This window comes from Vespula vulgaris, chromosome 12, assembly GCF_905475345.1.
Source record: "Vespula vulgaris chromosome 12, iyVesVulg1.1, whole genome shotgun sequence".
In the NCBI taxonomy this organism is placed as follows: Eukaryota; Metazoa; Arthropoda; class Insecta; order Hymenoptera; family Vespidae; genus Vespula; species Vespula vulgaris.
The window spans coordinates 5,081,481-5,107,050 of NC_066597.1; the positions used below are offsets into that span (position 1 = coordinate 5,081,481).

Sequence of the window (25,570 nt, forward strand, 5' to 3'; positions counted from 1 at the left end):
CTAATTTCGGTTTGATCTGATTTTGGAATTCATGATGATGGTATATTCAAAAGTTAACAAATTCATAAAAATAATCGCATAATGGATAGAGATAATAGAAATTTGGAAGAAATATTTAAAGTTTAATATTGATCGTTAAATCGAATTAAAAGTGAATCCTTTATCAGCAGAAAAAAGTGCATTCAGTATTAACTTCAATTATATCGCTGAAAACGACGAACGTGTTCATGACCTATCCATCTATCTGTCTATTTCTCTGTCTTCCTCTATCTCTCTCTCTCTCTCTCTCTCTTGTGTCTCGCTTTGTGAGAGTCATCGTGCCAATCTATTGCACGAATTTCGCAGGGGATAAGGGAAAACGCGCTTTCGCGTTCACCGACGCGTTGATCCGTACGGAACAAGGCGTGCAGCAATGCGGTAGCATTTAAGTAAATTGCTGCCCACAGCAATAATCGGCCAGTTGGTAGTAGTAGCGTTTCTAGTGGCGCCATTGCACCCACCGTCCGATCGAATTCTCCTCGTTGATTTCGGTGGGCTGTCCTTGTATGTTTAATTGATTAGCTTTGCTAACGGTTGCTGCTCGTAATACCGTTGCTGACAACGCATCGTCTAACTGCGTACAATCGAAGAGAGGGAAAGAGAAGGAAAGAAAAAGAGAAAGAGAGAGAGAGAGAGAGAGAGAGAGAGAGAAAGAGAGATAGAGAGAGCGAGCGAGAGTAAGTGAGATAGAGAGAAGAATATATATATATATATATATATATATATATATATATATAGAGAGAGAGAGAGAGAGAGAGAGAGAGAGAGAGAGAGAAATTTCCCTTTAGATTACATCTTTGATTATTAAAGTTGGATTATAATTTGTCTTGTAATTTTATTAATGTCATTAACTTGTCTTATTGCTCAGCCATTATATTCATAATATATTATTTCTGTTTTATGCGAATATAAAAAAAGTCTCGTTATGTTTGTTAAACGAACCATAGCTTTTTACCTATGATTCCTATTTAATTGGACCGCCTTTTCTCTTTTCCGTTCTACCATTATTTTTTTTTTGTTTTTATTTATCTTTCTTTCTCTGCTCTTCATCGCATGAAGATAACAACAAGTGTTTTTAATGGATTCAATTATGGAATGTTTAACGTGTCTTGCATAAAATGCATCCGAACAGATACATTCTCAACAAGACGAGAAGAAAAGGGTAGAGAAAAAAGTAACGACTTCATCGAAGTAGATCATTCGTTGGAAAAAGTCGAGAGAAAAATTATGCCGATGCGTGTTCATTGTGTTCATAGTTGAAACGTATACACATTTTCATGTATTTACGTATTATAGGGTATTCACATTTCATGTATTATAGGGTAGAATATAGTCAAATGCATATAGGTCGCCTAATTTGTATCCCATCTTTTTTTATATTTTCTAATATAAATGATATCTAATGACAATTACATATATTTATAAAATAAATAAAAAACAGTACATATTTATGAATTAAAACTTTATTTTAGATGTGTATCTATTTAAATTATTATTTCATTTTATGCTTCCCCATTATATAAACATTTTAAAGAAATCTATCCATGTCATTTTTCTAATCAAATTATGTTACAATTTATATGAAAAATAATATATTACTATAATTCAGAAGAAAGAATAAGGAGAGAAAAAGGATAAGAAAGAAGAACAAGAAGAGGAAGAGGAAGAATCGAAAAACGTTCGTGTGCAATTTTCCTCGTCCGGCATACATAATCGAGTTGTGAATGATTGAAGAGAATTGTGACACGTGGGCAAACTACGAATTATGGAAACTGAAAGGAAATTCGTTGGATTTGAATACGCGAATGCGCTGGGATAATAATTAAATTGACGATTAAATTGAAATTTACATGAGAAAGAGAGGGAGCAGAAAGAGCAAGAGAGAGAGAGAGAGAGAGAGAGAGAGAGAGAGAGAGAGAGAGAGTTCATTTAACGAACGATATCTTATTAATCCATTAATACGTAAACCACTTACGTTTTCACTTTCTCTCTCTCTCTCTCTCTCTCTCTCTCTCTTTCTTTCTCTATACGTCTATTTTTTTCTTTTTTTATTTCTCTTTTTATCTTTACCTTTTGCGCTCATTATATTTACCGATAACCATCATCGTCTACAAAGCACGAATTATCCTCGTAAACATGTCAAATACACGTCCGTCGGCGAATTACATTTAATCCTTTCCATCATTGTCGGATGAAACTGGTATCCGACTATTATATCTTTTCAGTTTTTCTCTCATGGAAAATGAGAGATACGATTCGTGAATGTAACGGTTATTTGTTTATTATTTATGTTTCTTTTCTTTTCTGTCTTTTTTTTTTTTTTCTTTTTCTTTCATTTCGATAAGTATATTTAAATGTGTGTTAATATTATAAAGAGAAATAGTAATATCGATCATTGCGTATCGATTATCTTTTTTTTCCTCCTTTTCTTTTTGTAACTAATATTTTAAGATCAATTTTTGAATATGAGTTAATCGAAATTTGATAACGAGTCTTTTTTTTTTAATATTTTTCAATTAAGTAGGCAGCGATTGTAACTTTTAACAGAAACGAAATTTTCCAATTATGTTTCAAGTTTTGTATGAACATTATAACGTTTTTATTATATACGTGCGTGTAAATACACGTACGTTACTTTCCACTATAGCAACAAATTAACTGGACCAAATATTGTATAAGTAAATTTTAAAAACAGTTCATGTATAATTTACGTAGAGTGCTATTTAATATTTGAGATTTATTGATTGTGGAAATTTTCAAAATGACTCTCACTTAATTATAAACACTGTTATGTGAACGATTAGCGTAATGGTCAAATTGACATTATTGAAATTTTATGGAGTACTTGTGGAACGCATAGAACAGTTTTGTTTAAAGTTTCAAATAAATTGAAAGATTATTTTCAACATAACGGACATTCATTCTATTATAAAAATTTTGTAAATATACGAAATAGTTCAATCAATTTTATTGATTTTCTAACAACGATCTTTCATAATAATATAGTGACAAAATATATTGAAAGAAAGTTAATATGGATTAATTAAAAAAATTATTGACCTCAACGAGACAGACAGTTTTGTGTTTTGTGTTGTTGAACAGTTCCTGTCTTCTTTTTTTATTTATCTTGTTAACACGCGTTACACCCGATATATCTGGACATCGACGTTGATCGTAAAGCGAGATTTTCAACGAAAGTATTCATCTCGTTCGTTCATCGGCGCGTCGCGAACTCGTTACGGTCGTAATTCAATTAAATCCGTATAAATTGGATCAAAGTTAAATTAGAATTCGTCGTCCATCAAATTTTAGTTGCCAAACTCTGTTACTCTCGAGTGCCGGCTGCTTTTTCTTTGCCCATTGGAAGAGTAAAAGTAGAAGTAGGAGGAAGAGGAAGAGATCGGTTAAAATACGTCAGGAAAAGCGAATGTACGCTAAGAGAGTTGAAGAGAAAGAGAAAGAGAAAGAGAAAGAGAAAGAGAAAAAGAGAGAAGAAAAGAGAGAGAGAGAGAGAGAGAGAGAGAGAGAGAGAGAAAGAGAAAAAGGAGAAGGGAAAAGTCCTGCGCAAAATGAAAGCTCGTTGGCCGAGGCGAAGGCAGTATAATCGAAAGAGAAAAAGAGACAGAGAGCAAGAGAGAGAGAGAGAGAGAGAGAGAGAGAGAAAGAGAGAGGTGGCGGGTTAATTTGCTAATGAATTTTAAAAAGAGTCGAGGAGTTGCCGCTCTCTCATGTCGCGTTCTTTCATATCATCTCTCTCTTTCTTTATACATATATATATATCTCTCTCTCTCTCTCTTTCTCTTTTCCTCTTTTCATCATAATAATTTGATTTTAGCAAGCTTAACGACGCGAACATGGTTTTGTTTACTTTCGGATATTAACGAGAAAAGAATGAGGAAGAAGCGCAGAAGGAAGAAAAAAAATAGAAAAATAGAAAGAAAGAGTAACAGCATATAACAAAGAAAGTAGTAAAGATAGAAAGGGCAAGTGTTTGAATAGATGTAAAATTTGAAAATCGAAGAAGAGAAATGCGATTTGTGAAACGTCCGTATAAATTCAAAGAGAAAAATTGATGCGTGAATCTTTGGTAAAGTTTTTTCTTTAAGGCAAAGAGGGAAGAGATTCTAAGGAAAGATTAATACCAAAAGTTTCTATTAAAACTCGGAACGTATGCCTCGTGGCTAATACGTTCCGTCACAATAAATTCTTTTTTCCCTTCGTCGAAATGTTCCATTCACTGGTATCTCGTTTTTTTTCCTTCTTTTTTTCTTTCCTTTTTTTTATTGAAGGGTAAGAAGATCGTGACGAATGAAATTTTCGAAGAAAAGTTTATAGGGGGAAACTTTTCCGCGTTTCTCTTCTCCCTTCTTATATAGACCTTAGTGTCTTTCCCGTTCAACGAAAATTTCTCACGTGATATCGTAAAAATTAGTTACGTGTCCTTTCAAGATAGAGTATTAGTTATTTTATTGAATTATAATTTATGGACGAATTAAAAATTTGAATTTGATACGAACAAAAGAAAAGAAAATATACAATGGAACAATCATATCGATTGTTAAAGGTAAAAACAAAAATAATCTATAATAATTAAACGATATTATTAAACGACATAATTAATAAACAACATTAAATAATACATATATAGAAAGTTATGTAATTATATAATTATTTAATACATAAATAATTATATAATTATATAACTTTCTATATATTATATTATATTATAAATAATTATATAATTATATAATTATACAATACTTATTTGTCTTAAATATAAATTACATTTAATATATTAAAAATTCATAACTATACTATATACGAAATTTTAATATAGTACATATAATTTATTATATCATTAATTTCACATTGTATAATTTTATATTTGAACATAAAAGACAAGATTCTATTTTAGTACTACTATAATATATACGATACTTTTAGTATTAGTATATTAAATAAGTATAGTTACTATTATTTAGCACATCATATTATTCAATTATTTAACTATTTAGTATACTTAACATACTAAAGTTACTATTAATTTATTGAAAAATATTTCAGTATTATTACCAAATTTTTGTATGCTTAGGGAACACAAAATCAGATATAAATTATGAATAAATTTTACGAAAACAGGCATTTAAATATCAACGATCGAAATAAAAACAGATACAACATACGTAATCAAGTCCAATATATAATTCATAAATTATCATTATTTAATAAATTAATAATTTATTAAATATTGTAAAAGAAAATAATCCAACGAGTAGAAGAGATGAAAGAAGGATATTACAAGAATATTTATTCAATATTTTTAATGAAACATCATATTAGAAGAAGACAAGAGATAGACAAAAGCATATTATATATATATATATATATATATATATATATATATATATATATATTCTTTGAGATGGAAGGAGAAAGAAGCGTTGAAGCATCTTTATATCTATATATTATTTTCCTTTCTTTTTTTTTATATTTTATTTCTCCCTTGAACATCGTTTGATTATTATCTTCGTGCTCTAGTCTGTCTCTCAACATGCTCATCCAACCCTGGAATTTTTCTTACCCTTTGGCATCGGTCGATCCCCTTTTGCCATCATCCTTGCCTTATTCCATAGATATACACACATATATACATATATATGTATATATACATACACATACACATACAGATACACATATACATATACATATACATATACATCCGTGCACCCATATACATACTTGTGTTTACTCGATCGGGCTTCTTTCGTCCTCTCCGGCTTCCTCTTTTTGTTGTTCTGCTTCTCTTTCTCTCCTTCCATCTCTTTCTCTCTCTCTCTCTCCCTCTCTTCCTCTCTCCCTCTCTCCCTCTCTCTTTTTCTCTCTAGTTTTTTCCGTGGCAACGTAGCGTAGAAAATCCGCGTAGCAAGCGACATCATTCCAGCCGATTTGACGTTCGACGAACGTCTTGCGATCGAAATTCTAAAGCTGCAAGAGAAGATAGTTCTCTCTCTCTCTCTCTCTTTCTTTCTACTTCTCTCTCTCTCTTTTTCTACTTCTCTCTCTCTCTCTTTCTTTCTACTTCTCTCTCTCTCTCTCTCTCTCTCTCTCCTTCTCTTTCTCTTTCTCTTTCTCTTTCTCTTTCTCTTTCTCTCTTGCTTTCGTAATTAGGCAATGGGTTAATTAGCGAGTAGTCATGCAGATCGTTTCTATCGATGCAGCCTTTCTTTCTTTCTTTTAACTTTTCTTTCTCTTTCTCTTTCTCTCTCTCTCTTTCTCTCTCTTTCTCTGTTCTTTTCTTTCATATATTTCTTCTTTCTACCCTTCTTCTTCCTACTTCTCTGGAACCTATGTTTCTGAACTTAATGTCGCATTTCGCAATTCTTTTCTTCGGTTTAATAATCGTAATCAATTGTTAGCGAGAAAATATTAATCGTTTAAAAACAACAAATTTTTATTTCAAAAGGATTGATTGTTTATTCTATGCTGGGCGAAATATGTAAAGTGAAAGTTAATTGAAACGTAAATTTTTATAAAGATTTCGATTATGGGGATAAAATATAGAGTTATATCATTCCTGTTATCTATGCAGTACAAGTCATAACGCTTGTTAATCTTTTTATTTCGTTTTTATCGACCATTTTCATCTGTTTGTGGAATAGAAAAAAAAATTCTTAAAATGTTGAAAAAAAAGAAAAGGAAAAACAAGGGTGGAAAATTGATTTTTTTCCTATGTGTGTGTGTGTATGTCTGTGCGTTTTTTTCCTTTCCTTTTTTCTTTTTAGTCTTCCGAAATTGTCCCGAATCTCGTAATTTTTTCCTGCTTTTGTTTTTTTTTTATCTCGTTCGAACGATACGAGATCATGTCCCCCCCGTCGTGCTCAATTCGTCGATTTATTTGAAGTGTTCGATGACAGACAGAAACGATATATATATATATATATATATATATATATATATAAAGCTATATATAAATATATCGAGAATCCCGAATGAAAACTGATCGACACTCAGTTTCTATAGCGTATGACCCCCAAGTATTTTTCCGATATTTAAATACTCTCTCAGCTCGCCCGAATTTGATCGACCCTTTACATTGCGAGCGTGTTACACTTCTACCCTATCACCTAGCTCTTTTTCTATCTATCTGTCTACCTATCTACTTATTTGTCTATCTATCTATCTATCTATCTATCTATCTATCTATCTATCTATCTATCTATCTATCTATCTATCTACCTATCCATCTATCTATCTATCTACCACCACATGCTTTTATATTTTTAACGTTTGTTTTTATTTCAAAGAAGAAAGAAGATCAACAGTGCAGCTACGAATTTTATTCGTTATTACTTTTTCACGGCCTTTGCAATTTAAATAATATATTTTAACGTTGATCGATACTTATTCAAACATCTTAAAAGATTAGAGACAAGAGGTTTTGCTCGTGCATATATCCGCTACGTCAATCCCAATCTCCATTCAATATACATATAATAACGTGCTCACGTCGATCGTTATAAATATTTAATAGGGTCGGATCATCATTCTCGACTCGTTGAGGGGAAAGATAATCGCCGTGGTAATTTCTTAAGACTCAACTTTACTTAACTAGCGATGGAGTTGTTCTCTCTCTCTCTCTCCCTCTCTCTCTCTCTTTCTCTCTCTCTCTCTCTCTCTCTCTCTCTCTCGTTCGAAATGCTAATTCTAACGTAGTACCTCCCGCAAGTTCGAAGTACGTTCAGAGAACTTACTTGTTTTAATGCTACGCGGTGCTGAGTTGACCTCCTGGAGAATCTACAGGGAGAATAACTATGCCTTTACAAACTATTTGCATAAGAAACGACGTTGGTTTTAATCGAAAGAAAAGGAAATAAAAGGAACGAGAAGAAAGAGAGATATGATATTTTAATGAAATTAATCTTTATTCCTTTGATAATCCAATTTTTTGTTTATGTTGTTGTATTGTTCTAACGAAAAATTATATAATATGTGAAACTTATATACTGAAACTTATGTACTTATATACCTATAAAATATTAATCTTTAATATTAAATATGAATTACAAACTAGCATATATTAATCTTCAATATTAATCTTTAATAAATTACATAACACTTAATTTACAAGTTTTTAACATTTTATTAAAAGAAAAGAAAAAAAAGTTATTGGTAACACTTTGATGTAAAGGGTTATAGTATTATATAACATTTATATATACACTCTATATAAGACGTATATGAGTTAGAATTATCAGCTATATTATTTATAACTTCTTCATCAAGTAATTTCCTGAAATAGAAAATAGGGTATTAACCTGCTTCGAGTTTATTATATTATATAATACTTCTTCATCTTGTTCATTGGAATATTGAAAAAAATTAATAAAGAATAATGCTTTTACAAGGTAATCGCTATATCTTACTTTAAAACAAATTTGAATAATACACATTCTAGTTTAAGAAATAAGAATTGTAAATTGTCATAAAAATAACTTATTAATTACAAATGAATGATACAACAATAAATATACTAATGTCAAATTGTGACGAAATATATATATATATATATATATATATATATATATTTTAACGAATGTGTGATATCAAAGATACATGGAATTATAGAGAATTCAAAATATCATCAAATTTTTCTTGAATATCTTAATCTGGAAATAATCGATAATAAATTTTCAAAGAAGATAGAAATCAATAATATATTTTACGTATAATGTCTCGCATTATTCGTGATACAAGTGACGTATAAGAGAAGAAGGAGGGAAACCATCTTGATTAAGACCCATGAGTCGAGTTTCGTGAGTTGAGAAACTCGGTCTTGATACTAAATCGTTTATGAGGAGAAGCCCAATGAGAACACGGGTGAGGAGAAGAAGAAGGAGAAGGAGTAGGAGGAAGATGAGGAGGAAAATGACACGGATGGAAGAGCTGAGAAAAAAAAGGTCGTCAAAATAAGATTACTCTTTCGAACATAGATATATTACGTACGCAGAATACAATAGCTTCGACGATTGAGAACTAACAAAAAGAAAATGTTCTCGTCGATTGCAAAGGAGAAAAAAGGAAAACGTATTGAGGAGGAACAAGAAAGTAGGCGGATCATAGAAAGTGGAAAGAGGAAGTACGTATTACGAAAATGGACTATGATAAAAGATAGAAGAATATAGAAGAAAGATGTATGTATATATATGTATATATATATATCTGTGTGTGTGTGTGTGTGTGGGTATGTGTATCACAAATGTCGAAGGTGAGAAAAGAGTCTACTGAGGTGATGTGCCAAAGAATTGCATTAATTTGGTGCTACGAAAATGAAATTATTTTACTTCAATCAGCTAATTTATTTTTGTTATTTATTTGTATCTTTTATTGATATTTTTATATCTATCTATGTTAGAGCTATCACTATTGCTATATGTGTGTGTGTGTGTATACACACACACACATATATACACATACACACACATACATAATATATATACACACTATATTTATAAAATATATATTATATATATAAGATTATATATTATATATAATATATATATTTTAATTTTCTTCCTTTTTCTTTGTATCTTATAGCAGGTTTTTTAATATTTAAACTACAAAAGTATTAATAATATATTTGGATGTTTTAAACACATTTTATTATATTTTTCGTTTTGTTAAAATTATGTTAATTTCAATATAAATTAATAGCCAACTCGCAAAATTCGAGAGAATACATTTCTTAGCATAAAATACGTCACGCCATCTGCTTCCTCTTGTTTTCTTTCTTAAGATTCTCCTTAGACTTCTCTCGCAGCTTTTTGTCGATGAGCCGTTCAAAAATCGCTTATGCCGTAGCTTGATGTACGACGTAATTTTGATTTCTTGCAACCATCTCTCTCATCTTTTCTTTTCCTTAATTACTTACTCTGGTAGATTGTGTATTTTTAATTATCTCAGGATTTCCCAAGATCTTTGCTATGAAATTCGTTCGAGATTAATTAAAAGCCGACGAGAAAAGTTATGATTCTCTGAATTTACTACTTTTTTATCATCGTTTATCTAAAATTTTTGTTTTCGCATAATAACTGCTGTTTTTATCATATCAGAAATTATTCATAAAGAATGCGACGAAAATATCTAATGTTATACTATAATGATCTTATTTATAAGATATCGAATAATGATCTAATAATTATTTTATAAGAAAGATTATTATTAGATATTATTTTATTATTATAAATAAGAATATATGTATATACCTGTTTTGTAGTATTTAATTATATAAATATAATAATCAATATTAATATCTATTTATAAACATATGTATTTATAATATTAGTATCTATTTATAAAGAATATTATTATATAATATAATAATATTTTGTATAAATAAAATCATTATTACATAAGCCGAAGGATAAAAACGATTCAGGTTTTTTAAAGGTATAGTACGAATCGATACATCAAACATATACGGATCTACATATATTTCAGAAAATATATGTTTCAAACGATCCTGTCTTACGAATATGAGACTCGAGACGTTTTCATCCGTATTCCACGTCACTTTATCTCGAATTCCTATTCCCCGAGCACTCGACGAAAAATTTGAAATGCTTCGAGAAGAGAAAGAGGAATCTTCTACGGTCGGACGAGTTCCTTCCTCGTAGTATTAGTAAACGTCAATAATTGATAATATATTTCATTAAAAATTGTTCTCGAGTGCCGAACGAACGAGATCCTTTATTTAAATGATGAGCCTCCGTTGCTATCGCGATAACGCCGGTAGATTTTCTTTGATGTCGGCACAATTACGTCTTTGAGTATAATTTTTTATCGTTCGTTTTCTCTTGTAGTTAGAATTTTATATTACGGTATATACCTCTCTCTTTCTCTCTCTCTCTCTCTGTGTATATATATATATATATATGTATATATATATATATATATATATATATATATATATATATATATACTTGTGTATACGTAAGATATACATGTACGTGTACTTTTCTACGCTCGCTTTTGTTAGCCACGACTTCGGAACTTTATTAGTTTCTTAACCTACTTTTCCACAAAAGCTTCAGTTCGTCAAAGTGCCTTTCGAACTCGTACACTCAATGTCCCTGTACCTTAACAATGTCTTGTAAATCTTATGATTTCGTAAATGGCGTTGAATACGACGACATTGGAAGCACATGCGAATTGTTTTGAATTTTTTAAGAGTTCTCCAAAGACACTTGATCTTTTAATATTACCAAACTCTTTTTCTTTCTTTCATTCTCTCTCTCTCTCTCTCTCTGTTTTTCTGCTCGTTTGCTTTTATTTACTAGAAACGTTCGTCTCGAGTCGTAGGTGGATGCTTGTATCGTTCAATAAATTGCGTACATCAATGAATTTATTTAATATGTTTCGTAATTTTTTTTCTTTTTTATAAGAAATAGATACGGGAAAATACATTGTCATTATTTCTGATTTTATTCTGATTAGAAAGTACAGGTATGTATTAGGTGTATTCAAATGTTGAAAAAAAATTGTATGTAAAAATGATAGAAACAAAATCGACGAAATAGAGTGGTGATCATCGATGATAGCTAACTGGCTTTAAACGAGTTAAAAATCCTTGAAAAATCGGAAATAATAATTCGATGACTATCGGACATTTTTGTTGAAAGAATTCGTTTTAAATCTCCACGTATAAAATCTATCTGCTTTAAAACGATAATCCTCACATGTAAAGGTACAATTTAACGAACGATTAATATTCAAAAAGTGTATGCATAAAATCTCGTATGGCCGATCGACAGCCGATATCAGTTTGACATATTTATTTTTGAGAGGTTACGATTTATGAAAAACAAGATATCGAACTTCCACGAAGAGAAATTTTTATCTTTATCTCGATCTCGAATGTAAATCTCCCGTGTGATAATTTTCTTTCTCTCTCACTCAATCTCTCTCTCTCTCTCTATTTTTCTTCTTTTACTTATTTTCTTGTTTTTTGTGTAAAACATACAATATTCGGATAAAAAAAATTATTTCATCCCGCAATTATGTTCGTCGAAATTCATTGAAATAATATTTCTACTAGATAAAAAAATAAAGAAAAACGACAAGATAAAAGAAAGGAAAGGTAACAAAAAAGATAAAAATTTATCGGCAAAGTCGTTGAGGAACCAGATGAAACGTAAAGATATGAAAGAGAGAAGAATATATTCCATCTGAAGGCTTCCTCTTTACCTTCAATTTCATTTTCACGTTTCAACGCAATAACGAGACATCGTACTCTAGTTTCGCGATTTCTCGAAGGTAACGTTAAATGTGGTCTGTTCGAGGAATATCGTTAAAACTGGAGAAAGGTGTGTACTTCGAAAGAAAGAAAGAGGGACAAAGAGAGAAAGACAGAGAGAGAGAGAGAGAGAGAGAGAGAGAGAGAGAGAGAGACAGAGAGAAAAAGAAAGAGAGAGAAAGAGAGAAACGAAGGAAGGAAAGAAAGTGGTAGATGCTGGGACCGTTTTCACACTGGGAAACCTTTTCTTGGGGTGTCTCCTGAGAGAACTCGATTCTCTATTTCTATTTTTCTTTCTTTTCTTTTCTTTCTCTGTTTCGCTCACATATACACACACACACATACACAATACTTTCTCCCACTCCTTATTCACGTTCTCTGTTTTCATCTGACATCCAATTTCCATAGCATTAGGCTCCTTAGACACGTAAACGGGTCTCTAGGAGCATAGAAGCAGCAGCCACCTGATGTCTTCAAGTTTTCTCCCCTTTCTCTCCTTCTCTATCTCTCTCTTTCTCTCTCTCTCTCTCTCTCTCTCTCTTTTTCTTGTTCTTTCTCATTCCTTCTCTTTTTCTTTATACTCTACAAACGAACAAAAGAGTCACGTTAGATGCTGCTTACTTTCTCTCACGAATCTGAGAAAACCTTTCGTTTGCAACACTTTTGGATAATGACTTTCGGCAGCCTTTTTGCCTGTTACCTGTCAACGACGTTACAACTACGGGGTAGTTTCTTGAAACAAGCAACCATTCTCACCTCGTACCATATTAGGAAATGTCTTTCGGAGTTCGTTTTTGCAAATTGTAAGAAGAATTATTACTCAAGATGGTTAAGATGTAATTTAAGAATGTTAAGGACAATATTTTTGAAAAAGTTTTTATGAAATTCGCTTGTAACTGATATTCCATTTTTATTAGTAGGATATTTTGAAGGGTAAGAAATACTTTTCATTCCGTACGATTTTATTCGATTTCAATGATCATTTCTCTCTTTTATTTTATTATAATAATAGTAATAACAATAACTATAATAATAATAATAATAATGATGATGATGATGATGATGATGATGATGATGATGATGATGATGATGATGATGATGATGATGATGATGATGATGATGATGATGATGATGATGATGATGATGATGATGATGATGATGATGATGATGATGATGATTATAATGTGATAATAATAATAAACCAACAATAGTTTTAAAATATCAAAGTATTTTTACGTTTTTGTTAGATTTTTTCTTTTTAATTAATGTAATTATTGTTTAAAAAAATAAAAATTTACTCATAACTATATATTCCATATTTGTTTTTACTTGGTAAGAAGATAAGACAGGAAGCTCTTATAATTAGTTTAACAATTATTGGTCTACATAAAGTACTTCTTCATAGTTAGTGAAAGGTTATTTTTGTTTCCTGTATATTTTAATTTATAATAATCATTTAATGATTTGATTTCAATCGTTAAAGAGACGTTTGATATTTGTTTGTCGTTGTAGCTAAACTAATTTAATTTCTAGTTTACTTTCGAAATAGAGATATAGATCTTCTTTGTTGTTCCATTTGTAATCCAAGTCCCAGGGGATACTTACTAAGACCATAATTCCGATCTCACAGCAATTCTTTGAAAATGCTCCTCGCTTTTCTTTCACGGCAGTTTATCTTGATTATCTTTCTTCTTGGGACCTAAACTCAGCTCGTTCTCGTAACTTCATTCCTTCGTTTTTCTCTATTCTCTCTCTCTCTCTCTCTCTCTCTCTCTCTCTCTTTCTCTCTTTTTTTCTTTCGTATCTTTTTCTCTATATCCCTTTTTACTTTCTCCACTATTCTTCTTTTTTTTCGTATTTTCTCGAGATACAACAAAGGTCGGGAATATCTAAAATGCTTAGATCAACAAATCCCTCTGGACGTTTTATTTTAACCAGGTACTCGTATGAGGAATGAACAAAGAACATTTTTATCGCTAGCGTAAATCTAATTGCGAACTTAAATAAGATTTATTTCGCGAGACGCAGACTAAACTTTACCTACCGTGAAAAGAAAGGAAAATAAAGGGAAAAAGAGAACGAGCTGGTCAGAAACTATTTTTTTCCTTTCGAGTCATATTTCTCGTTTAAGAATTTTCTTCTTTTCTTTTATCTTTATCTCCATTTTCTTTTATTTTATTTTTATCTTTATTTTATTTTTTTCTCGAAATTTTTTATTAAATTTTATACGCTGAAAGTGTTTGTTCTCATTTAACACAATCAACTGTTACGTCTGGATATATAATTATTTCGTTGTGATAGAAATTATTTTTAAATTGATCAAAATAAAAATAGAGAATAGAAAAGGATAAAGAAAAAAAGATTTCATTAAAACTGAAAAACGAGGTAAGTTAAAGGCAATGTGTACGTATATATCTATGTATATATACATTCAATCTTCGAGTTTAAGAAGATTAAAATTTAAGAAATAAAATTTTCTTCGAATATTTTCTTTAATTCAACTTGAATTATATATTTATATGAGATAAGGAAATGTCGTATTATGAGTACTCATGAGTAGATGACGAATACAAAGGCTACGGTAAAATTATTTCCGGTAAAAAGTATTTTTCGAAAAGTTTTATAAACAAGTAAAAAGAAGTTTTCGAGGTGTCTTCCTTTCTACTTTTATTATCCCTCGTTCGAAGTCACTTCAGTTTCAGTTTCCACTTTCATCCGGTAACCCACGTAGAAGAAAGTAGAAGGTAGAAGAAAGTCCTCCCTTCTTTTTATTTTTCTCACAAGGGTTATGAACCTTCCGAAGTTTTTTGTGAATTTTTTTCTTTTTTCTTCTTCGTAGATATTAATCAAAAGAAAACATTGTATTCCTAAGGGATATGATATCCGATCTTTATTCGAAATAATCGTATAAACGTATCAAAGTTTAAAACAATTATCTTTCATAAAATATGTTCTGTTATTGTCAGTTCGTAGAGATGGATAGGGTGAGATGAGGTAGGGGAAATGAAAGTAAGTAAATAAGTGGTTACGGTTGAATTTAACGCGGCTGTTCTAAGCAGGTAAAACGTGATTTTTGCTGACAATAAACGAGACATTAAGTCTCGAATGTAATCTCGACAAAGACCTCGGCCTCGCTTTTCTCGTCGTATGAGAAAGTGTCTCGCGTCGAGATGCAGCCCTTGCTCGTCAAATTTTCTCGTTAAAACGACAATGACGACGATGACGACGACGACGACGACGATGGCAACGGCGATGAAGGGCAAGTTTTTTTTGTAGCTTTCTTTTTATTTATGTATATGTATATATATACACGTATATTTTTTTTTACTTTTATTTCTTTTTTTTTCTTCTCCTTAAGCGAAGGGCAGCAACCATTTCGAAAAAAGAAACACTAATTATTTTTTAATGGCGTGTTGAAAGCGTAATTACACGGATTTTAATTGCTCGACATAATCGCAAAGATTCTCTCTCGGTCTTTTTTTATCTCTCTCTCTCTCTCTCTCTCTCTCTCTCTTTCTCTTTCTGCGTGCCTGCTATGTATATCTCTTTTTTCAATGTTGTCACAAAGTAATTAAAGGATAGATCATAATTGTGGTGAACAATTTTGGGAAATTAACGGGACGAGAGAAATTACCTTTCCGATTAAAACGAACGGGACGGAAGGAAATTTAATCGCAAGATAAATTAATTTTTCCCTTCTCTTTACGGCTCGATAAAATCGATAAAATTTATGGCGATTGAGAATATTCAAAACACATACACACATATATTCAAATACAAAACGTAAACGATTATCAAAATTCCTTACCTCTTATTCTATTTTCGTATAATATCACTTTGTTTCTTTTTCGTTTCAGAACTTGAAGAATCAGATCATGACAACAAACGTTTGGGTGGAACAAGTGAGTAACATACGATATTTATTCTTCATACTTCTTTAAAATCCACGACGAAAGTGTATACTTAATCTGCGAAACTATGTCAATGTGTCTAATACACTAAAATACTTTCATTCAAATATCTTTATTTATATTTATATAATAGAAATTATTCTCGAAATGTCATCGATTTTTATAAAACATTTCCGATTTTAAAAAGAGTTAGAAAAGGATAAAGGATACAGAGTAAAACGAATGCAAACGAGTTCAATGGCCACCAAACGAGTATATTTCTCTCTTTCTATCTTCTTCTCTTCCTATTTCCCTTCTCTCTCTCTCTCTCTCTCTCTCTCTCTCTCTCTCTCCTTCACTTTATCCGTCAGATTCCAACGTAGATCGAGTTTCACTTTGACCGATGGAACATCTCTTTCTCTCTTTCTCTCTTTCTCTCTTTCTCTCTTTTCTCACTTCCTCTTTCAGTCCTTTAGATGAGTCACGCAGAGAGTTACAGCGTGAGGAAAAGAGAGAGATTTGGAATTTCAAAGCAACCGGATTTCATTTCGCCGTTTGTCGGACGACTCCGAACGAAATCCGAATCGCGTCGCACTAGTTGGCCTTTATCGACGAGTCACCCTTCATCATCCCTATATCCCCACACTCTCTTTCGTTTCTACATCACCACTCACCCTTTAGCCGTTCTTCACGTGACACGAGCAATCCTTCAACCCCCTTGGGCATCCTCATCCTTCAGACGAACCGACCTTCATTTCTCTTTTTTTTTGTCTCATGTCTCTCTTTCTCTGTCTTTCTCTCTTTCTCTGTCTCTGTTTTTATTCTTTCTTTCGTGTCGAAATGACCATACCGTTTTCTCGCTCATCCGCAGTTTCAGTCTTACTTCAATCTGCCCTCCTTCATCCCTCTCCGGTTTTTGTCTATTTGCGAAAAGTAATGGTATTTACCTCAATATTTCTATTCTACGAGAATGAAAATATCGTGAAAATATTAATATAAATTTTCAGTTTTACTCATAATTCTTGTAGACGTGTATACATATGTGCCTTTGTAATTATTAATTAACGTTAGTAGATTCTTTTTCTTCTTTCTTTCTTTTCATCATTTAGATCAAAGAAAATGTATTGTTCGTAGTAATAGTGCGAGAAAGAAAAATAGTAGATAAAAGATTTTGATATTGATATGTAAAAGAATGTAAAATTCGTGTTCTCTCTTCTTGATTATTTTAAGTTTTGTCATATAAAAAAAGAGATATTTTTAGAGTACGTATGATCGAATCGTCATTTCGAGTAAAAATCTTTTCTCCTGAGAATTATTTGTTAGAAATGTTATTCAATCGATCATTCTTATTGAATATTTTAACGAGTATTCATCGATTAGATGTTAGGTTGTTCGGAATATATCTCTTCTTCGATATTGATTAACAAAGTCAGTAGAAGGAATATAACTGAAAATAAGCACGAAAAGAAAAAAGAAGACAAAGAAAAAGAAGAGAAAGAAGAAGAAGAAGAAGAAGAAGAAGAAGAAGAAGAGATAATCTAAGAGATCGTTAGGAGTAGTAGGAAAAGCTCGTTAAAACTCACGACAACCGACAGAGAAAAAGAGTTAGTGAAAGAGAGATAGAAATGTCGGGACGTCAAAATGCCATGGTATTGGCGTCTTCGTTCGTTACGAAATTTGCTAAGTAAAAGGGGACCAGAAAAGAGCTGCATTTTAATTGCTAAACGTTGGGGTAGTACTTTTTCGCATGTAGAATTCTTCTTTACTATAATTGATATGATTTCATTCCAAACTCGTTTTAGAAACGAGAATAAGACTCCTATGGTCACGAAATATTTGAACGAGACTGGATTATACTCTGGTTTGATCTTGGCAGTATACCAAAAAACTTAAGCAGTGCCGGAAACGGCAGTCGGCTGGACGTCTTTCGAGGATATCCGCAAAAAGAGGTAGATAGGGTAGAAGCTCGTTTGGTATCGAATCGCCCTGCGGTATCGTGGTTCCGTGGTTATAGGCTAATTTCACCGAGAAACGACGAATTGGTAGAGATCGACCGAAGTTCATTACAGGTTAATCGTCCACGAAATGTTCTTCATTTCTCTGTTTCTCTGTTTCTTTCTTTTTAAAATTATTTTCTTCTCCTTCCTTTTTTTCTTTCTCTTTGCCCATGCTGATTAATATAGCCTCATTTTCTCGTCAAATCTGCTTTTAATTAATTTTTTATTGATATACTTAATTCATTATTACGATATTTAAATTACGATTTTCATTCATTCACATTTCTGAAGATATAACGAAACTGTATAAATATTGTATTAAATGTCACAATTACGATATTAGAAATTATCGAATTTAGAACAAAGATATCTATTAGGAAATCTTTTATGAATATAAAACGAGGAGAAAGATTGTTAAAGAAAAATGTAAGATGAGATGGTTTGCATAGTAACAATTTTAATATATCTCTTTATGTTCGCATGATTCTTAGTACCGGTATTGAATTTATAATAACGACAAATTTACGAGTCGATCATCGTAGATGTTGCCGATTTTCTGTATGAAAATTTCTCGAGACAACTTCTGTTTCTTCTTCGTGCTGTGAATTTTTATCCTGGCACGATTTCGCGAGCAACCAAGCAGCCATCCATCCAGCCAGCCAACCAACCAGCTAGTCATTTTTGTCGTGTCCTTATTTTCTTTTCTTCCTTCTCAAAGACTTCTCGCTATTCGTTATTTTCTCTCTTTTTCTTTACCGCGAACTCTCGTGGTTCGTTACGATCGTTTGTCAGCGTCAATGGCCTTGCCGTCGAGTGCTCGCAACTGCACGGAATCTCTTGACGGTTCGGTTAAGAAATAAAGTGAGACAGACAGATAAAAAAGTAAAGGACAAAACCTCGAGGACTTTGTTAGGATCCGTGTGAAATTTATGTAACACGACTGTAATAAAGTTTTGATCATATTTCATCTCGACGGTATTCGAATTACGGGTAATATATAGCGGGAAATACGAGAGGACGTTTCGTAATAATCGAGTCTAGAGCTTTTTGAATTTCTCTCCTTCTCGAACCCAATTAATTATAGACATGTATTTATTAAAATGATTGAAATACTCCGTACGAATCTATGTTAAAGTTTCTTACGACTATATCGTGTTTAACTATGTTCATTTATATTCTAATTATTTTCAATATGTTACCATATTTTCAATATGTATTATTATAACTACAACAAGAAGAAGAATAATAATAAGGAAAAGATTCTCTAGTTTATCTCTCTCTCTCTCTCTCTCTCTCTCTTTCTCTTTCTCTTTCTCTTTCTCCCCTCCCTCTGTCTCTCTCTTTTTCGTCTGAAATTCGTCTTTGTTGTTGGTGTTTGTTCGATAAGAACATTAGAAGTCATTTCGCGAGTCTCGGCAACCGACGTTGCTGGAAAGCAGTTCTCTTCTTTGGGTATTTAGATAAAGATGTGCAAGAAAGGGATGAGAAGTTGAGAGGAAGAGGAAAGGAGGTGGAATAGGTTGAAGTTTCCGTTCTCCTTTTTAGCCTTTGTAACTGCAACGGAATATAAATAGGAGCTTGGTGGCTTCTCTCTCTCCCTCTCTCTCTCTCCTTCTTTCCTCTCTCTCTCTCTCTCTTCTCTCTGTGTTCTCTCTCTCTCTCTTCTCTCTGTGTTCTCTCTCTCTCTCTCTTCTCTCTCTGTGTTCTCTCTCTCTCTCTTCTCTCTGTGTTCTCTCTCTCTCTCTCTCTCTCCTCTCTCTCTCTCTCTCTTTCTCTCCTCTCTCTCTCTCTCTCTTACTTTGTCTTTTGTTCATTAACCAGCATGCTCGGTCGCTTATATTCCGCTTAACTCCTCAATAAACCGAAGATATTGTCCACCGTTCTAAAGAGCCAAGGCTCACGGTTTTGAATTTGCATTCAAAATGATTCATCTTAACAGAGACGCTTAAATTTATCCACTATCTTTTCTTTTCCCACATCGAAATGATATATCCAACGTCTTCGATATGTTTTAACAATCGTTATCTTCGTTCGACTTTTTTTTAATTGTTCTTTCTTCTTTTTTGTTTTTTTTCTTTTTTTTTTACAAGGAATATATGTAATTTTTGAATCTTTAAGCGAGATTGAAAACATAGTAGAGAATGGTAGATTCGGAAATATTTTGAAATATTGCTTATCTTTTCTTTTTGAATTCATTTCATAATTAGACTCATTTTATGTACTTGTGAGCCTCCTATAAAATATAAAAATATGATTAAAAGAAAAATAGAATATTGCTTTACATTTAAATACAATTCAGAATCTAAAAAAAAGAAAAGTGAATAAGAAAAATAAACTCCGAAAAAAATACATACTAAAAGCCACACGAATGAGATCGTTTTTCAGTCTTTTTGCGTTGTAAATTGAACTATACGCTACTCTATCAATTTTTTGTTTCACCTTTACGTAACTACACGTAACCTAAAACAATTTTTTAAAGCGAAAATATTGATTTTCCAACAACATTTTAAAGAACCTTTTTGTTCTACTCATCGATGTCGATAGTATAAAAAAAGGAAAAGAAACGAAAAAATCAACACCATATGTCGACTTTCAAGTTTCGATGTAAAAAATCGATTTTTCTAAAAAGTCGTTTTACCACGAGCGAGAGAAATGTTTTAGAGCTAATTCATCATTCACATCGACAACGATATTTTCAATCTTACGTTAAAAATTCAGAAATTATATATCGTAGCATTGTGTTATTGTTAGACTTTTTTTTTTATCCAAATTGAGTGCAAATAAAATGAAACGAAAGAAGATGAAATAAAGTCTAGTAGAAAGTATCGAGAGCATTTTATTCCATAGCTTTATTTCTTTTCTATATATTTTTATTTCTATCTCTGTCTATTTCTTTGGTTCTATCACCATTGTCGAATTCTGGAAATGGCGTGTATTCTGCGAACGAGAGCTCTCGAATAAAATGTTGTGCCTCGTTATTATTGTTGTATATTCTCCGAACACATTAATTTACTCTCAAACGGCTCTCGCGTTGTCGAGATTCACAAAGGCCGCGTCGGACTTATCGATGAAATATTGCGACGCGAGAAAAGGTAGCTACGAGAGGAACGAGAATGCAATCCGTGCGATGCATTCGTGAGAATCGAATGGAATTCGTTCCCTCAAGAGAGAGAAAGAGAGATAGAAAAAGAGAAAGAGAAAGAGATAGATAGATAGATAGATAGATAGAGTGAGAGAGAGAGAGAGAGAGAGAGAGAGAGAGAGAGACAGATAGAGTAATATTTCATCATTTTTACATGACAGTTAATAGATCCATTGAATCCTTCCAATCGTTTTTTCATGTTTTTGGTTCTATTGTTTCCTTTTTAATTGCATTATCTTTTTTTTTCTTTTCTTTCTTTCTTTCTTTTCTTTTTTTCTTTCATTAACAAGCAAAATTTATACGTACACACGAACGTTAATTTTTTTATGGGTGGTCCCATAAAAAAGATTTTTATCGAGTAATTCGAAAGAGAAAGAAAAAAAGATAAATGACATATTATAATAGAAAAGAAATTAGAATAAAAGGATTTCTCGACAGAGCAAAGCTTTCGGCAATAGTTCACAGAAAGTAAGCAACAGATGTTTAAGTGGAGGAAACTTTTAAATAGGAAAACATCGGTGATTCCAAGGCTGTGTCAGAATAGGGTGATTCTAAAGCTTCTATGGATGCTTTCGACGATCCTGTCAGACGGAGTCTTGCGGATTTAACTCAAAAGGTGCAAGCTACCTGCACTGATATACTAAAGTATATATACGGAGAATACTTTCTATCGCGTTTTATACATTCGCATGTTTCTCTCTGTCTGTGTGCGTATATGTATGTATGTACGGAATTCTTGAAAATTTCTTTTCCGTTTTCTTGAAGCTTTCCTTCTTATTCTCTACTTTCTGTGATCTTCTCGGTAAATCCAAATAGCTTTTACTATCGACGTATCTAAAGATGCAAGGATATACAGATTTTTCACCACAAGGGTCTCGAAGAAGAAGATATTTCGCAGGATTCTCAATTTTTATTTTTATTTTCCTTCCCTCTTTCATTTTTATTTTCTTTATAAGTATCTTTTTCCTAACTATTTCTATTACGATCTATTCGATTTTTATTCGTTATTAGCACTGATTAATTTATATTTTATTCAAAATAAAAAAATTTTTAATAGAATTTTAATAGAATTTTTCTTATTACATCCTTCATGTAAATTCTTCGATACTATTCAATGTTAATAACACTGTTAATATAATGACAATGTTAATAATTTTTATACCCGTTGAACAAAACTTACGATGTCAGTTTTCTCATCGAGCTGCGAAACATTATTAAACAGAGTGAAATGCGTGTACTCTGAAGGGATAACGTAAGATATAATAAAAGAAATTTAACCACATGAAGAAGGTAGAATTTTTCCTACCATGAAGAATTAATGGCCTCAGGTGTACGTATGGGAATTTTAAATCGATTCGTGTACGAAGTCACGTGGAAAAATGGTGTTAAGTCGTTCGGAAATACGAGCATTCGCTTCTGAAGAAAATCAATTTTCTGTGGGGCGGAAAAAAAAAGAAGGAACCACTTTGGCAAACTTATTTTCCGTAGAAGCTGCGTCATCATCATAGCTTACCACATTTTTTCAATTTTTTTTTTTTTTTTTAAGCAATGATTTACGTTCGATGTGCAATCGTAGGAAACAAAGGGAAAATTGTATTATTTCGGCAAATGCGATTTTGACGATAATAATTATATTTTATTCGAGAGAAATAGTAATTTGAAAAAGAACTTTATATAAGCATGATCTAAAGAGACGAAGATTTGTCTATGAATTACGTTTTATGTAAAAGATGCACGTAGATTCGCGAAGGAATCACATCCATATCCGTATAAATTCCTTTTGGTTGTGTACGTTCCGCGCGTGAGCTCGCCTACGAAGAAAATTCTAAGCGAATCGAACAGCCTGTAGGAATGCAATTTTGCAAGAAAATGAAGTTTCCGGTAGGAGGATATCCGATCTAGCCTTTCGAATTCTCTCTTTCTGCATTTCTTTGCAAGCTACTAGTGATTTTTACCAGTCTCTTTTCTTCTTCTACTTGAGCAGATTTTAATGATGTCCAAGATACGTCAAACAAGATGGATATTATTATTTTGAGAAAGATAGGTTAAAATATACTGTAGAAAAGAATTAATTATCCGAAATTTTTCTTTTCTCGTCAGTTTTCTACAAATGTGGAATAATGATTTATTATAAAAATGCATCGCGTTAATATTTAATGTAGTTTAATGCATGATAGATCATACTTGGAAATAATTTATTTTTTAGAAAAATAATATTTCGTTAAAAAATTATGATAATGTAGTCAGGTATTTAATAATGTAGATCATATTTCGTATCTTTTTAACATTTTCTAGCAAATAAGAAAACAAAAGAGAAGATATAAATTATCTATTAAAGAATTAACAAAATATTAATACCTGCAAAATTTTAAACGCTTTTAGAGAACTCATACATTACGTAAAAACTTAAACTTCTTGAGTATGTTTTCGAGCGAATATCTTTGAAAAATTTGTGATTCTAACTTTTTGAATTATGGCGATCATCGATCAAGTCTGTCATATATCGGTGACTTTGAAACTTTCCTTTTAAAGTTTTCAAATGTATGAAGATACGATTTCTATCCAATTTCTTTCAAAGATGTCTTCGAAAAAAGAGATAAAGACAAAGAAGGCTATTTCTTTTGGAAAATAATCTGTAATGGAGTTAACTTTTAAAAGAACTTGTGTTTATTCGCGAATAGTAGCTTATAATTGTCGCTGACTTTATTACGTTGATGTTCTACTAATTGCATGTGACTCTTTTTCTCTCTTTTCCTCTCTTTCATTCTCTCTCTCTCTCTCTCTCTCTCTCTCTCTCTCTCTCTCTTCTTCCCTACTTCACTCCCTCTCATTCATGCTAGAGAAACCAAATAAAAATGAACGAACGGAAAATTAAATTCATTTTCACGAAAATTAAATTCTCAGCGTACGCACTTATCGACGCTCCGCCAGCCCTGCTCTCAATTTCGCGAAACGTTTTATGAAGTCCGTGTACCTTCTAAATGCATCGCCACTTCGTTCAATTTTATTTAAAAAATACGTTTCTCCGATGAAAATTATCTAAATAGAGGTAAATATCGTGAATTGTTCGGTGAAAATCGCGAACTTATAATCTCTCAATAGTCTCGTTATTGATTAAATTATTATAAAAAGAAAAAAAAAGTGATAAGAAAAGAATTTTCATCGACGATAACGAATATTCGATATTTTATATAAATAATTAATTTTTCTTTTTTGTTATATACACATTCATCGAGCAACGTCACATTCGAGTTCTTTTTAATTATTTATTTAATTTAAATACGAATTCATACGACGAAGAGTCAATTATTTACGTGCCGTGAGCAACATTGAACGACCTGCTTATTTATTAGGTTTGTGCTATTTCGTCTTTGTATCTAACATATTCTCTACCAAACGTATTCGTACTTAATTAAAGTGCTGCGTGCTAAGTTCCCTGCTGACGCTTAAAGAGTAATGATGTTTAGAGGAAGTCACGCGAATACCGCGCCCCTAACATTGAAGCACTTTATTCACTAGAAATTGGATCTCCCATTGCTCGTTTAAGTATATACGAACAACCATCTTTAATTTTTGAATATTATTAATTAAATAGTAATTATCGCGCTAGATGCAACGAAATTATAATTTAATAGATTCATATAAATATGACGACCAATTTCTCCATAGACATCTCCATATGCATGTATTATATATTAGATCATTATTATTATAATCAGAAAAGAGAAAAATATCATATATTAAGACAAGGTATTGATTTAATGTCTAACGTGTTTTTATCGAATCGTAAAATATTAAGAATAATTTCTATAATTCCCAGGATTTTTAAACTCATAATGATTGTATCTAATAATGGAAAATATAAAAGCTCAGAAATTCTACAAATTATGAAACTTCGTCGATATGTAGAGAATTTTTTTTAAAGTAAAAATTTACTTTTTGTAGTTATCCGTTTTTAATATTTTTTCCTCTCTCCATCTTTCTCTCTCTCGAAAAATTACATTAATTAAAATTAAATTGATCATCAGTACTTTTTATTGATTTATTGTTTACGGATACAGATACATAATACGTACAGTCTATTTAATGTATTAAGAATGTATATATGTATATTAAAATTTGATTATATAAATTTCCAATTATAACTATGAATTAAGCCAAACACGTTTTAATCGAACAGATTGTATAAACGTACATATGTATGAGTACA

The 25,570-nt window shown here is 31.6% G+C and overlaps 1 protein-coding gene across 1 annotated transcript in view; it reads left to right on the top strand.

Annotated features, from left to right (window-relative positions):
- LOC127067951 (acetylcholine receptor subunit alpha-like 1) overlaps positions 1-25,570 on the top strand; it is a 131,591-nt gene that overhangs the window by 64,839 nt on the left and 41,182 nt on the right. Inside the window, exon 3 of the mRNA XM_051003437.1 lies at positions 16,189-16,233. Within this exon, the coding sequence (XP_050859394.1) occupies positions 16,189-16,233 (45 nt within the window). The remainder of the gene's footprint in view (positions 1-16,188; positions 16,234-25,570) is intronic.